At 31.9% G+C, this 16,059-nt stretch overlaps 2 protein-coding genes and 1 long non-coding RNA gene across 4 annotated transcripts; 1 reads left to right on the forward strand and 2 right to left on the reverse strand.

Annotated features, from left to right (window-relative positions):
• Positions 1–334: 334 nt before the first annotated feature.
• On the reverse strand, positions 335–4,620 carry LOC126846217 (DNA replication licensing factor Mcm2). The gene is made up of 13 exons (XM_050585470.1): positions 4,439–4,620; positions 4,180–4,352; positions 3,945–4,111; positions 3,789–3,886; positions 3,323–3,717; positions 3,059–3,251; positions 2,548–2,983; positions 2,183–2,433; positions 1,700–1,864; positions 1,311–1,619; positions 1,040–1,222; positions 805–960; positions 335–693 (listed from the first exon to the last, which is right to left on the reverse strand). The coding sequence occupies exons 1-13, from the start codon at positions 4,445–4,447 to the stop codon at positions 571–573; spliced, it is 2,658 nt and encodes an 885-aa protein (XP_050441427.1). The 5' UTR covers positions 4,448–4,620; the 3' UTR covers positions 335–570.
• A 3,611-nt stretch (positions 4,621–8,231) lies between these two features.
• Positions 8,232–11,296, reverse strand: LOC126846346 (pancreatic lipase-related protein 2-like). 2 transcript variants are annotated; one of them, XM_050585674.1, is made up of 9 exons: positions 11,129–11,296; positions 10,936–11,057; positions 10,733–10,858; positions 10,528–10,671; positions 9,378–9,603; positions 8,964–9,184; positions 8,764–8,884; positions 8,528–8,621; positions 8,232–8,461 (listed from the first exon to the last, which is right to left on the reverse strand). In XM_050585674.1, the coding sequence occupies exons 1-9, from the start codon at positions 11,238–11,240 to the stop codon at positions 8,404–8,406; spliced, it is 1,224 nt and encodes a 407-aa protein (XP_050441631.1). In that variant the 5' UTR covers positions 11,241–11,296; the 3' UTR covers positions 8,232–8,403. The 2 variants fall into 2 exon arrangements, with proteins under 2 accessions (XP_050441631.1, XP_050441630.1); XM_050585673.1 differs by having other exon boundaries at positions 10,936–11,063.
• A 2,300-nt stretch (positions 11,297–13,596) lies between these two features.
• Positions 13,597–15,051, forward strand: LOC126846975 (uncharacterized). Its single transcript, XR_007686950.1, has 3 exons — positions 13,597–13,919; positions 14,535–14,692; positions 14,930–15,051. It is a non-coding gene; the product is annotated as an uncharacterized LOC126846975 (long non-coding RNA).
• Positions 15,052–16,059: the final 1,008 nt, after the last annotated feature.

Genomic DNA, 16,059 nt, shown 5'->3' on the forward strand with positions numbered 1-16,059 from the left:
TTTTACAAATTAAAATAGTTATTCAATTTAGATAATCTTCTCAATCTGCTTTAGTAAAAATTATCCTTGCTTATATGGGCAATCAGATATGGCTTTAACTGGCATTTTTTTCTTGTATTTCAACTTAAATTTAAGTGAAAATAAGTTTGAAATTTTCATTGAGAATTCAATAGTATTATCAATAATCACGCATCTTATTTACTACTCTAAATAAAAATCTAATAAATATTGGCCATTAGAAAAGCTTATAGCAAAAAATGTAAGTCTTTATTTTAAAATTCACATACATTCTTAACTATAGTTACATTTGAGTACCATAGGTACTTTAGGTACATGTTGTTTGAAGATAGGTATAAAAATAAATCGTACAATATTTGACACTGGAATATAAATAAAACATTTTTACAACTTTTAACATAAAAAAAATAAAAAGCATTTATACTTTTTATATTTATAAAAAAAAAAAAGAATTTATGAACATTTAAATTTGAATACATACAGTATGTTGTAAAAACTGTGTTTCATTCAACCTCTTAGTTGTAAGTTAAAATTTAATGATATGTAAGCACATTATTCATTGACAAGTAATGTTTGAATTATCATATGTCTTTTTTCATCATAAACAAAGTTATTATTTTTGAACAATTTGCTCTCGAAAAACGGTCTGAGATCGTGCACATCTATTTGCTTCACCTATAAGCAAAAATAAATAAATAGAAAACATCCCATTATATTAAACCATACAATTATGGGTTTAGCATAATCTAAAACTATAACTTTCAAAATTGAAAAATGAATGTTTACTTTATCTTTGAAATCTTTTTCGTGTATTTCAATCGTGTTGACTGTAACACCGTGTATTCCTCTAATGTATGCTAATTGATCAGTAGCCATTTGATGTAATATAAAGTATAAAAGTTCCGTGATGTCTTTTTTGAACGACAAATATTTTTGGAATGCCTAAACAAATATGAAAAATAAATATTTAAATATCCAAATAATTGTAATTATTATTTTTTGACAAACTATGACGACATACTTTTCTCATAGTTTTCATGACGCTATACTTTTGAGTCTCAATGAAAGACTCCAACATAATACGTATGGCCATATTGACATCGTCTTCTTGGACGTAATCTCTTAAATGCATTTTAGCGTTAGCCTCGGCCATTCGAATCATACTCTCAATGTGACGAACTGTAATGGGCAAACTTCCAGTCATCTTTGTAAAGCACAAGACATTATTTTTAATGACATAAATTTAATTAATATTGCACACGCAAACGCGCAATTAGAATTATTTATTTTACCATCGATTCTTGTCGTAATTGGCTGTACATTTTGGCCACTTTGTCCTGATCCATTCGATGAAGTTTAGGATGAATGTTTTGCTTGGCGTAAACGATGTACTTTTTCAACAGGTCTTGAGGTATTTGTTCTACATCGGTGGTAGAAAATGGGTTCCTTATGTCACACTGTTTGTCTTTGTTGAGTGGATGATTACGCATGTGGGACTGGACCACAAATGTGGCAAGCTGACAATCTTTAGCTTGGTCTACTTCGTCACGTACAACACAAAGGACATCAAACCTCGACATGATGGGTTCAGACAAATTAACCTGAAATATGTTTATTTATATTAATAATCAAATATGTAAGTATATTACTAGTTTCATTGTCATTGGTTTGCATGACTAACGTTTTCTGAAAACGTCATGGCAGGATCATAACGACCACCGATCGGGTTAGCCGCCGCCATGACAGAACACCTGGCTTGGAGTGAAGTGACAATACCGGCTTTTGAGATGGATATACTTTGCTGTTCCATAGCTTCATGAATAGAAGTTCTATCTTGATCATTCATCTATAATTGAAATGACAATTTTTAATGAAAACTGAGCTGCATTGATATCGAGAAATATATCGATGGTTACACGGCAAAGGGGCCTAAGATATCGCATATACTTTTGGATAGGGAAAAATATGCTATGTCAAATGTACATCTGTAACAATTTTTTACTGAACAATTTTAATTCCTACTACAAAAAAAGTTATTATCTTTGTAAAAAATAAAACCACAAACAAAAGGTTTTTTGACTCTTCTGTTGTAAACCTACAAAAATGTTGCTCAGACTCTGTAACCAACCATTCATATATTCTATGAAATGAATCACATTTCTACCTTATCAAACTCGTCAATAATACAAATGCCTTGATCGGCTAAAACGAGTGCACCAGCTTCTAATGTCCATTCCTTGCTTTGTGTGTCACGTTTGACGTAGGCCGTTAGACCTACTGCTGAAGCTCCTTGGCCTGTGGTAAAAATAGCTCGAGGCGCTACTTTTTCGACATACTTCAAAAACTGAGACTTGGCTGTTCCAGGATCTCCACACAACAGTACGTTAATGTCTCCTCTTAGTTTATGTTTATCACCTAATAATAACATTTTAAGTATTAAACAAAAAACATTAATTCATTTAATATTCCAAATACTTTTTTAATATGTGCAATAATTATCAAGGTAATTTCTTTTTTTTTTAAACCAACCTGGATTTTTTGGTTCTCCGCCAAACAAAGCCAATGCTAAACTTTTCTTGATATAATCGTGTCCATAAATTGATGGAGCAATCGATGCGGCGACTCGGTCTCCGATTTTATGATCTTTAGCCAACTTCAATATTTGCGAAACGTCTTCATCAGTTAACGAATCGACTATATGTTTGTTATCTTTTACAATCAAATGATTTGCCATGATAACCGTTGCAAATACTGGAAAGCCATTGCCGGTGTTCAATGACCCTTCATAACTATTTGAATAAATTCCAGTAACATCAATTTCGTCCCCGGGTTTACATTGATCGCACAAATCCGCTAATAATATACAGTCTTTGCTACGAGGTATACGACCGGGCGGTATGCTTCCGGGAGACTCTTGTATTGTAATTTTTTGATAGTTGCGGTACACGGTTTGCTCCATATTCACCTAATTAAACACAAATAATTTTTTTTTAACTACATGCTGCTACTCTTGAATTTTAATTTTGATAACTTTACTAACCATGAATGGTCCGGTGCTTTGACATTCTGGACATGAACCCGGTTTCACTTCTTGACTTTGAGATTGTGTAAATGGACCCATCACATACCCACATTTTGAACAATCGTACTTAATTAAACTAAGTTGTGGTAACACCCCAGTAGTCGATGTTACTACACCACGAGTCCGGACTAGCTGGTTCAAATGGATTTTTCTAAAATCAATTATACGTTTGTTAGGCGATTATTAAATAGATGACACTTTTAAAGTGCTAAAAAAACATACTTAAAAGTCCGAATTTCTTCAATTAACGGTAAATCAGTGATGCGCACAAATATCTCGGATGTGACACGTTGGTATTGAGGATACATGGTTATAACCAAATCTTTAGCGACTTCATTAAAAATGTTTATCATTTCTGAAGGAGCTTCTGGCAAGAACAACGCTAAAGTGTGCTGCTTGTTTGCCAAATTGGTAAACTCTACTTCTAAACTACACAAATTGCTCTCACACATGCGCCTGATTTTTTCTTTATACACATAAGCGCCACTCGCGTTAACATCGTTCCTCAAAAAGTTTTTGAAGCGGTTCGCAATTTCAGTTTTCGGACCAAGCATAGCTACCCACTCGGAAACCGAGTGCCCTTTTGTGTCTTGTAAATTCTCAATAGACTCGATCATCTAAACAGAATTATTAAATAGAATGTATAAAAACTATATATTCATTAAACTTGATTATATCGATAATATACTTCTTCATCAGGAGCATCATCGTCGATAAAACCAGTGGCAGCTCTCTCAGCCATTCGACGTTTTCTTTTAGAACCCTCATCGTCCAAATCATGCTCGTCTTAAGAACAAAATCTCAATTAATACGCGCTAAATTAACATTAATACTAAATACTAACCATACAGAATGTCATCGGCATCTCTTCGACCTGTGCCTTCTTCTCTATCACGTCTTTGTAATTCTCTTTCGGCCGCAGCTCTTGCCCCTGGGCTCATGGAGTCATAATCGTCTTCATCTAACTCTTCACCGTCATAACGATCAAGCGCTGGTATTGGGCGGTAATCACTGTTAACATTTAATTATTAAAAAATATATTTAATTTAAAAAAAAAATAGTTTTATAGTTGACTTTACCGTTCCAAGTTATCTCCGAATAGTTCTTCCCCGTCTTCTTCTTCGGGGTCATCAAATTGACTTAAACTCAATACATCACCTTCACTCAATACTTCATCGTTGAAATTGCGAACAGGAGAAGTATCGGCGCCGTCAAACCCAGCCTCGTCAAACGGTTCTGGGCTGGATTCTCTCTATGTTAGTCATAGAAAATAGTAGCATTTATAATAAATATTAATATGAATAAAATACAGGTTACTAATAGTTGTGGGTTACTTACGTCTGACATTTTGTTTAATAAATATAAACGTTACTCAAAAACAATTATTACAACGTTGGATGTCCTAACTTCAAACTTAATATTTAAACAATAACAATAATAAATAATAATCAAGACTAAAGTTTTTAGCCTTATGATGAGGTAAATACTTATAGTGGTAATGGTAAAGCCTAAAATCTCACCACAACACATTGCCATTTGCTAAACAATCAAATGGCGGGAAATTATTAAACTGAAGTTAGAAACACTTTTTATAGTACCGCTATCTTCAGATAAGTAGTTTGGCGGCAACATTTAAATTATAACTGGAAATTCTGAATAGGTATATTGAACAATATTATTAGATATTCTTCATTCCTATGAACATCGTTTTAAACATACTTATGTTTAAAAAAATTGGACAAATCAAATGGTTTTTTTTTTATTAATAAAAAAATATTTGGCTCAATAATTAAACAGTACTAAAGAGTAAAGAGTAAATGTAAGGTTAGATACATTATTAGTAATGACATTATTTTTAAACGATAAATATAAAATGATAGATAAAAAACAAAAAACAAAAACAACCAGAGTGTGCGTAAAATAGATGAAACAGATCTTTCATACAATTTCATGAATAGTTTAAGAGAAAATAATTTGTTAAATATTACATACACATAAACTTTTCAAAAACAAATAAATTTGTCAAGCTGTTGTCTAACCAATTTACCTACAGTCTACTACACAAGTCAATTTTGTTCTCAAATTATTAGAAAGACAAAGTAGACTAATAAAAGTAAGTGTTAAATCAAGGAATACCTTTTTTTTTTTTATTTAACCTTTGGTGTGTTTTTTCATAATATAATATATCATTCTAATTTATCCCCATAATAATAATGGATAAACACAAAAGCTGGTGTTTTGTCGAGTATAAGATACAAGAAAGTTACTTCAGAACTTGCGTTTAACAAGTATGTCGTAGAATTAATAATTTGTCTTAAAAAGTTGTAAGTATGTTTTTAATCAAGTAATATGTATGGATACAAATCGTCAGATACCTACTATAATTTAGAATACTCGTTTAAGATACAAATAGATGAATAATCAACATGACTACTGACGCTGTCTATCAGTATGTTCTTTTTAGTTTTTGGTAAATAAATAATACGATAGATGTCACTACTTGATGTATAGAAAATTATTTTTCAATATACAATAATATAATCTACTCGTTAAGCTACATGATGATAATGAATGTACTCGATAATCTTTCCTTTTTTTTTTTTAATTTTCAACCTAAAATTAATTTTTTTCCAAGTAAATAAATTGAAAAGAAGTGGGGAAGAGACATGCTTATCAGTTTATCAGTTTAAGTTTGCATGTAAAAGTGTTGGGCGAATGGGCTCAATATGTACTGGACTGATTATGACAACATAACTTACTACAATAATTGTAGGCTAAATCAAACTAGTGAGAACGGCCGTTAAACGTTCAACTCGTATTGAAACTTTGAACATTTATAAATTATAATAAAAATAATAAAAAACGGAAATTTCTCGTCGTTAATGTAACAAAATTGTAATTACCGTTGGCGTGACGGTAAACTTATTTCATGTTGTTTTCAATTAATTACAGGTACCTACTGTAACAAGGCATGCAAACAACTCTATGCAACCATCTCGATTATGTAATTGTTTCCGCGCTCTCCTCGATAATCATAGTAATTATTTAGAGATTATTTTCATTACTCATGTCAAGATGATCTACAACACAGTTTTTTTCATTTTACCTTCACAATGTTTTACCGAAACCGTTTAGTAATAGTTAATCTAAGAGGACGCTATCCAGGCCGTTTCTAAGGAGTAAAGTATAGGCAACATTTTACAAAATCTTAATTTACAGTTTGAACTGTAGTGTATACTTATTAATATTTAATACAGTAATGAGGATACTTTATTGATTGCCATTTTTTTTTGTCAAACTATCACAGTCATTTCTATAGGATAAATTACAATTTTTCTCAAAGTAGTTTAGTTTTTAGTACATGTTTACATTGAACACACATTAAATTAAGGAAAAGCGTGCCCTCTAGTATTTCTGTTGAAATTCGGTTAAATGTAATGTACTGTAAACCAACTTGTATATAGGAACCGAACAAGGTATTGTCACAGTGTCACCCCATATAGGGTCACACGACCCCTGCGACTTCAGAGGAGCACGGTGCATTGTCATTCATGTTTGGCTCAAAGAAGTCATTGAAATCACCGCGAATTCTGCGAAATAAAACTGGAGACATTTGGCATTTTTTTTTTTTTTTTACATAGAATTTATCGATACCAAAAAATCAGGTGTTCCATTATCATTGTACATATTATGCTTTTTTTTTCAACACAAAAAAGAAACTATTTCACGCTTTGTTTCACACATTTTACCGGACCACCTGTATGCTAGTGCGTTCACAAAAAGGTCGACGGTGTAATTGGCATTTTAATAGGATTCGTGTACCTGTAAAGGCCGTTACCAAAACAAAGACAAACAGCAGTAAAAAGATACCTGAAATTATATTTTTCTCAATCATGCATATTTTTGTACCTACCTATTGTGAACGAAACAAATGAGTGTGTGTGTGTGTGTATCATTCATGAGATAGATCCTACTTATTTTATGAGATAAACATATATTTTTACAAATTGGACGTTTGTATCATTTTTGTTTGGTGGTAGATGGAAAAATTGGCGGGAAATAGCCGATGCGAAGTTGACTGTAAGCCGCATTTAGTATTTACTGTTTGTAGTTTTTTTTTTTTTTTTTTACACATTTTTATATTAAACCTAGACTCATGTTTTCTATTTGAAGTTGCCAAAGCACTGAATAGCTGCTACCGTGTGAGCTCCACAGTTCACAACACATTTGTCATTTTTTTAATGCAAATTAACAGCGTGTGCATAAAGCAAGCAAGTGCCAACTATAGTTTAAGTCGTCACACTTTATAATTTTGCAAATTGTAACGAGCAATTTTTGTTGGCTTCGTTAAAATGCCTGTGTTGTTGTGTACAAGCTGTACTTATATGTTGTTAAACAGTCTCAGGTTATACGCCGTGTTTTTTTCCTACTTGACTTACTGGCGCTCGAGTTTAAGATATTTTTTTAAATTTTTAGCGAATTATTATGTTCAGCTATTTTTGAACTATATGGGTCAGGTACCTACTACGCATTTCTCTTTTAAAACGATCCAAGTATAAATTTAGAATGGCAACATGCTATTATAACGGCAACGACCTCCTTTGGCAACTCAAAGTTTATTTTGAGCTTGAAGTCGTTTTAACATGGAATAACTTTTTCGAAATACGATTGGCGTGATTAGCACTCATTATAATTATATCTACTACTATAATGATTGTAATTAAATATAGATTAAGCAACCTTATATTATTGTAATTTAGGTGAAAATTTAAAAGTTGCAAAAATTTGTTCCTATTCTACAATCATTTCAATATAAAATTGTTTGCCCAGATTGTTATTATTAGGTTATTACTCTCAGTGCAGGTGTTATTGTGATAAATAATATGAATTTCTTACTGACAAACATTGTATTACATTTAAATTAAATTCTATAAATCCCAAACAACTCATTCGAAGCATTAGGCCCCACTAAATGAAACAATTAATTCGTATATACTTATTATTTACCACAATAACACATAAATCACAGTGTATAACCTAGTGTCTTCTGTAGTTTATGTTTAAAAAACAAAATAAAAAAAATAATCACAGAATGGGAACGGTTTGAATGTTTAAAAAAATACAGGTGACAAACTGTCCATCAATAACTTTATTACACACTACTATATTTATAATATTTTTTCTAATTTTACTATTGCAAAAAAATGTTTTATATCCTATCTAGTATCATATTCTTCAGTTTTTGTCGCTATACTGTTACAAAATCTTGTTATAATATCGTCCCTGCAGAACTCCTTCGTTTCTCATTTATCGGAAGGTTGGATGATCACAAGACTGTCTGGATCCGTTGTCTCGTCGACACTACACAAATAACAAAAACATTAAATTTCTGATTTTTTACTAATCTTTTGATAATTCGAAAATTACTTTTGTAGCGCATCTGAATTGCTAATTAAATCGTTGTCGTTTAGGGCATATCCTAAGGGTTTAGCTAAATTCAATTTGACCTTATACTGCTTTCCTAGAAAAGAACAAAAATAAAAAATAACTATAAATGTTATTTTGCATATTCCCGTTACATTATTGTACAGCACTAACTATTACAACTATTATTATCTAAATCTCAAACTGCTATTAGCTTTAAATATTATTATGTCACTTACTGCAATACGGCGAGACCATTCCCGTGGTTAAGAAGTACTTTGTACCAGGAGGATGAGTAGGTTTTGTTGCATTCATACCCATTATGTTCAAATCTGTTTCGTTAGTTGAAAAACATTTACCCTGCAAATAAAATCATACAGTATTAGAAAATTTAACAATTAATTTTTGTTTATCAATTTAAAAGGTTATTTTGATTTACCTGTTGGAAATCCTCATATGAATCGCATTTGTTTGCAACGAACGGGCATTTTGAGTTAATAGATTCGTAGAATACTTGCAGGGCTCTTATGTGGGTACAAAAGAGTTCAGTCGCTGGTGCCATAAAACCTCCCTTGTCCTGTTTTTTATAGCATCCCGGTTGCTTTTGACCGCCGTTCGGATAAAAGTCAATGTGGCCAATAGCCTTTCTTAAACCTAGTCCTATCAACGATAATAAAACGATTACTATCAAAAAAAAATTACACTTTACTGTACATGTACAGTATGATATAGACTTAGAAGAAATCAAAACGTATGTATATATCTATACATACAGGGTGATTCTTTTATCAAGGGCCACGCAATATCTCATAGGGTTTAATAAGAAATGAACACGTATAATATATGTACTTACCAAAAAGCCTGCTTGTTCCACCCGTGTGTATGACGTCTACGAATTGTGCATCCGTATAATCAAGCCTATTCGCAGGGGGCGCATTGTAGTACGCCGGTCCGGCAGGGTCAAGCCCTGTGATGCGGCCTACTTGCCCTTGGAGGTGTTTGCCAACAAAACCGACTGTGTGCGCTCCTAAACTGTGTCCTATCAGATGGACATTTGTCAGATCTAGTCCCAGGTGGTTCTGACATGCGGTAATAAAAATTAAAAATATATAATTTAAAAACTTATAATAATTGTATACAAAGACTGTGGTTGTCGAAAACGTAACAGGTAACGAATAGTATTTTTTTTTTTTTTTTTTTAATAGAGGTTTTTTAAGTAAGTTTTTAACGAAAAATCGATTTCGACCAGTATTGAAATTCTGAAATTTTTATCATAAAATCAGACACTTAAATCGACTCTTTACGTTTAATAACGAGAACGGGCCGAGATTTATTTCTATTTTTTTTTTTTTTGTAATGAAAATTGTTTTTTTTCAAAATTTGAAAAATTTATATTTTTAGTTTTTTTTAAATAAAATATGCTTTGATGGAATTTGATTTTTTTCTTATTTTGGGAGTAAAATGTGAAAAATGTGCCTTACGAAATAAAATTAAAAACAATACAATTTAGTTGTGTATAAATATAATGTATTATGAATTCTGTGAGGCCCCTGTATTATTTTTTATTTTATTCGTACATTTTTCACTATTTGCTGCCAAAATATGCAAAAAATAAAATTTTACCAAGATGATATTTTTAAATAAAAAAACTAAAACTATACATTTTTGTTCCGGTTTTGAAAAAACAAATTTTCATTTCAAAAAAAAAAAAATAGGAAAAAATCTCGACCTATTTCCGTTATTTCAATAAAATTTCAAAAAAACAATGGTCTTATATAGACCAAAATAAGTTTAAAAAAAATACTAGCCACTACACAATTCTTCAAGCCATATGCCAATCGACATTTCTTCATAATATTATACTGTTTAATCCATTTAAAATAACTATCGTTGGTGTATCGACAAATTTAATTATTGTAATTACTTGGTCGAACTATGCAAATTACTACTCCCTATATATTTTATTATACAACTAAGAAACATACATAGATTTTTAACATTACCTTTAAATATTTGATTAGAATAGCGGTTTCGTTTGCTACGCCTTTAAGTTGTTGTACCGAGGTAGGGTACCAGATTTGGCTACTTTTCCATTGTACGAATATGACATTTGAGTCGGAATTTTTTAACAGTTCATCTTTAAAATCCTGCACAAAAAAAAAATAGAATTTAATTGAAAGACTATAGTTCAAACGTAACTTGCGTTACCGGCATCCATGACCGCATGTCTTCTTTTTCGGACATCCAACCGTGGATAAGGATCTTTGTAGGATTTTTCGGTTGAAAATTTGAGTTTGTTATTGTTTCAGTAAATTTAACGTCCAGCATCTGACCCTGAAAACAAAAAAAGAAGAAAGTGTAGATATCTACAGCATATAAATTATGGTCTAAAAGATTTGTAAAATTTGTACCTGATCATTTTCTTTATTCTTCCTGGTGAAAAGCTCGAACACTTGCATTGGTTCTTCATTTTCCGCATTCAGGTTAGGTTTGAAGTCCAGGCATCCCAATCCGTTAAAACATACTGTATTCACTGTACCTACACAAAAAGGCGTTATTATTATTAAAAAACGACAAGTGGTAGCAATATTATATACTACTAACCTGTGCCTTCTACAATGTTCTGGCTATCCACGGCAGCTGCTTCAGTTAAACGCGACACTAAGCATAGCAATAGCACGCAATAAAGGGACATAGTTTTGTGAAAACCCAACATCGCGTTGGGTACGGCTAGTAAGAAGCAAGTACAAAGTGGTATTATTACAAAAGTAATAAATATCGTCTATTTTATAGGTGTGCTTGATTCGTTCAGATCAGCAATTTTGTGTTCACGACGGTATAGATATGGCAGTTCTTGGGAGTTTGGTAGTAGGTCAAAACAGCAAGTTTGATAAGTACAATATTATAGTATAGCATGGTTTTTGTTTAACCGATTATAGAGGAATAATGTAATATAGGTAAGTGTAAATTATCATGATTGTCATTACTGTGCATTTTGTTGATTAAACATTAACTATTTTATACCTACCCGTATTTCTGGTTCGTTGAGATCAGACATTTTTTTCTAGATAAGGTAGTTCTTGGGAGTTTGGTAATAGGTCAAAACAATGATTTGATAGGCACAATTATTATAGTAACATGTTAAATTAATTGTTAATTAACACGTTAGTTAAACATGCTTAATTTACAAGTAATACAAGTGCGCAGAATATTATGATTGTCATTACTGTGCATTTTATATATTATGCATTTTATCTATGGTAACGAAACGAGGTAGCGCTGCCTCTTTTTTAAATTAATATTATATATAATTGAACGCGGTGTTTGAAATAGGCAAAGTGTCCAATTTTTTTTTTCATATTGAACATATTCATAATATAGTAATGTTGATTTGTTGTCTTTCTTGTAAAATTTGAATTTCCCGAGGTGTTGCTTTTCCTAAATACCTATTATAGATTTATTTATATTTGTCAAGATACATTTCAACAAGATAATTAGTTCGAGGCTAAAATCAGCGATGGAGGTCAGTATTTTAAGTAGCCTTTGTAAAAAAGATTCACTTTTCAATAGTTTTGTTATGGTATTCTATTTTAAAAGGGTAGAGTTTAAATTTTAAACCTTGATTACCTTTAAGTTTGGCGCAACTACAATGTAATATGTATATATTTATTTTTAAATAGGCGCTGATTAAAGGAAGACCCACTTTGTGCAATAAAATAAACGCAACGAACTTAAGCAAAAGTAATCATAATCATTATCGTAATATAGTTGTTGTACAGTTTATATACAGCTCATTAGGTTAATATACAAGAAGTAGATGTATATTCTATTCCTATTATAATTGCAGCCTTATTTTCTGTTTGCGCAGGCGAATTTTACTAGAGAAAATTAATTGTTTGACCTTCAGACAAGATATTATTTCATTTATTCGTTTTTCTTAATTATTGCCTTAGTAAAACTCCTTAAAATCCGTCCGCTTTCAACAACCTTTAAAAAAAAAAGTTTGACATTGAAAGTTTCAATGCGCATTTGATAAAACAAAAGTTCACTAATTATTCTTAAACTTGATACAAATAATAATCTATAAAAATTGCGGGTATACAATTCTGGGTATTGGTTTTTTGTATCGGCTGATTTTTTTTATCATGAGCCACTCAATATCTCATAGGGTTTAAGAGGACGCCACACCGGTCATTTCCAAGGAGTAGGGTATAGGCAATTTTTCGAAAAATCTTAATTTAGAGTTTGAACTATAATGTATACTTATTAACACAGTAATGAGAATACTTTGTTAATTGCCATTTTTTTTGTCAGACTATCACAGTCATTTCTATAGGATAAAATACATTTTTTTTGCCACCAAAACTGCTTTGCGCTGATTAATTTTTCTCAGGCTTCATACATAGTTAAGGAAAGAAATTCATGCATATTATTTATGACAAAATTATCTGTGTTCTACCATCCATATTTTTTCGATATACCTAATACAACCAACGCTATATCATTTTTAAAAAAGTAAGAAAAGTCTTTTCTTAATTAATTAATTATTCATTAATTGGTAAAAATATTTAAAAAAAGGCGATGGTAGAACACAGACAATGTTGTTGTCTATATTATGTAAAAATTTGGTTTCTTAATTTTGATTATAGCCTTCGTAAAATTATTCCGCGCAAGGAGGGTTTTTTGAAGAAAATAACGGGTGTGTGACGTCCTCTTAATAAGAAATAAAAACAAAATTTTCCATATTGCTTTTATACAATGTGATCTCAATTTTTCACAATTTATTTTGTCTTTACAATGGTTGATGGTTTGCAAGCATTGCATAAATAACTGCATCGTACACAATACAATATGTACACTCGGTGGTAAGTAGACAATAGATAATAGGCACACTTGAGAGGTTGAACGCATCAGACTTGTTATCTCGATAAATTGATACCGGCTTCTTTACCTACGCGCTTGTGTAAGTCAGGTGTGATTTTGGTATTTACATTGAGTCGACTAACTGGCGTTCGCCTTTTTTTTTTTTTAATGCCTCACAAACGCATAAAGAGAACAACAAGCGGCCGTGGAAATGTAAAGAAAAAGACAAAATGACCTTGTCCTATAGACAACAACCGAGGCGGCGGGGGCAGACAGCTGAGGCCGGCGGGATAAGAATAGTTGATAAGGTCGCGGCCGGCAGCTTAGAGGCAGCCGAGGTCCTTTTTGCCGCAGCTGGTGTTCGCGCGCCCTGGGTCCTTTCTGGTCCTATGCTAACAGCTGCTGCCGTCGGATCTCTCAAGAAAACCGTGGGAACCCCAGACACCTATAAGGCGACGTTCGCACACCGTCCAAAACAAAGGGATTGTGTATTCACACAAAACATTTAAGTTGAGAAATTTTATAAAAGCAGGTAAGCTTAAATAAATACCCGTTCCGTGCGTTCTCCTTAAAACAAAAAGTAGGAGTACGTTAGAATATCCAAAAAATCAGTTGTGGTACTCAGCCCCTCCCCCCCTAAATCAAGCACTAGACTAGTCTTACCTAAAAAGATATATGCCGCCCGAGAGATACTTCTACCGACGTCTCTTACTGCTCTTCCTGAATTTCTGTTACATATGGGATTTGAGTTTGGAATAATTTTCAATAATTTGTTTGATCTTCTATTCGACGTTTGAACAAATCCTGAAAAGTCCCCATTGATATGTTGTACGCGTGATAACGGACGGAGTCCCAAAGTTGGTAAAATCTAATTTTTGCAAATATCTCGATTTCTATTGACTATACGGACACGAAAGTAATGTACAAAACCAAAGCCGATAAAATTCTCTACAAAAAAGATCCTTTAGCATTTTCACCTTGAAGCAATACTTTTTCTAAAAACCACAGTTTTATGCTTTTCGCCCATCGTTTTATAGGTTCACATGGAGACAAACAAAAAATTCATGATCAAATACGATATATTCGAGTACGCATATAGTGTATTATGATATTTTATAAATTTCTTTATTATAATATTCTATTTTAGTAGCCCGGCAAAGCAAATGTAATACAGACTTACATACTGTACAAACGCACCCTGCACGGTCGTCAGGTGGTGGCGCAGGCAGCAGGTTTCACCGGCTATACATGTACATATTATACACCGACCGCCGCCGAGATTCATCAAATCCAGACCGCAATCAGGTAAGACGGGAGGAAATGGTTTATTCATACATATATACATACATACATACATAGATAGATGTACACAGGTCTTATACAGCTCACACACACAACGACCAAGAAGTTCTTAGAACATTTGATCGTTTTTTTTTTAATAATACATAAAGGTATTATATGTATATGTAACATGCTTTTATTGTATTAATATTCGTTGTACGGCTACCGGTCTTGTCTATTAATATGTTTTTTTTTTTTTAGACGCTCATAATATTGTTTTAAACACAATACGTTTCAGTGGCAACCATCGTTATTCTCCATCGTTTGTCTCGATCCTGTTGTGCTATTGTTAATAAGTATATCTAACCTGTAATAGTACCAATAAGAAGTTAATTAACATAATTAACGGCGCTAAAACGTATCGCGCAAATCATAATACTCGTAATATCAGATTATAAATAAACCATCATCGTTCCCGTAAAAACATATTATGGTTTAAATTGTTATATTATTTATTTGTAATTTGTAAGTTTTTTTAAATAACTACTCGGTTTTTTTAGAACTTTGCCTTAAATACAAGCACCTAAAAAAGTAAAAATGTCAGAATTAAAATATAAATGGTGAATATTGGGCTTAAAATATGAGAAAACCGACGAGAGACCTAGATAAAATTCTCATTATTTTAAATAGGTAAAAAAAAATGTCTACGATTATTATTTTTAGCCAATAATAAAGAATATGTTTAGATGAGTAAAAAAGAATGTTAAATCGCTGTCAAAGTGATAGTCCGAATAATAAAATAGCTACCAAAAAAAATAATCCTAATTACTATACTAATATAATTACACAACACAGTTTAACCTTTGAATTAAGATTTTGCAAAAAAATTGCCTATACCGATCTCCTTAATAATGTGGTGGTATGACGTCCAAGACTGGGCGCCACTTAAAATTATCATAGACGTTATTTCTTAATTAATATAATATTTTGTAATTAAAACCAAAAACGTTATTGTATTGTTATCACTTTCTTATCTTATCAAAAATATGTTATCTTATACGTTGTAAAACTGATAACATGATTATTTTGTTCGACGTTTCTCTTCTTCACGAAGCTGTTTTCCTTGCGTGTCAAGTACTCGATACTATATTATTTAAAAGGCATACTATTAATATTATCACCATTATAATACGACTTATGTGTTCATCATCCGTGGCGGATATGTTTGATACAAGTTGTTAAAATTGTGTTATTATTTCTCGGTATATAACGGGGATTCCACGATAAATCACAACCGACAATTAAAGTCCCGGCAAGAGATATGTAATTACCGAATGCGAGTTGAAAACCGGATAGATACGTTCCTTTTTTCATGTAAACACAATAAACAC

This window comes from Adelges cooleyi, unplaced genomic scaffold (assembly GCF_023614345.1).
Source record: "Adelges cooleyi isolate 19-005CV unplaced genomic scaffold, UGA_ACOO_1.1 ACOO_flye_CR_arks_rails_tigmint_CR_PRNA_9, whole genome shotgun sequence".
NCBI lineage: Eukaryota > Metazoa > Arthropoda > Insecta > Hemiptera > Adelgidae > Adelges > Adelges cooleyi.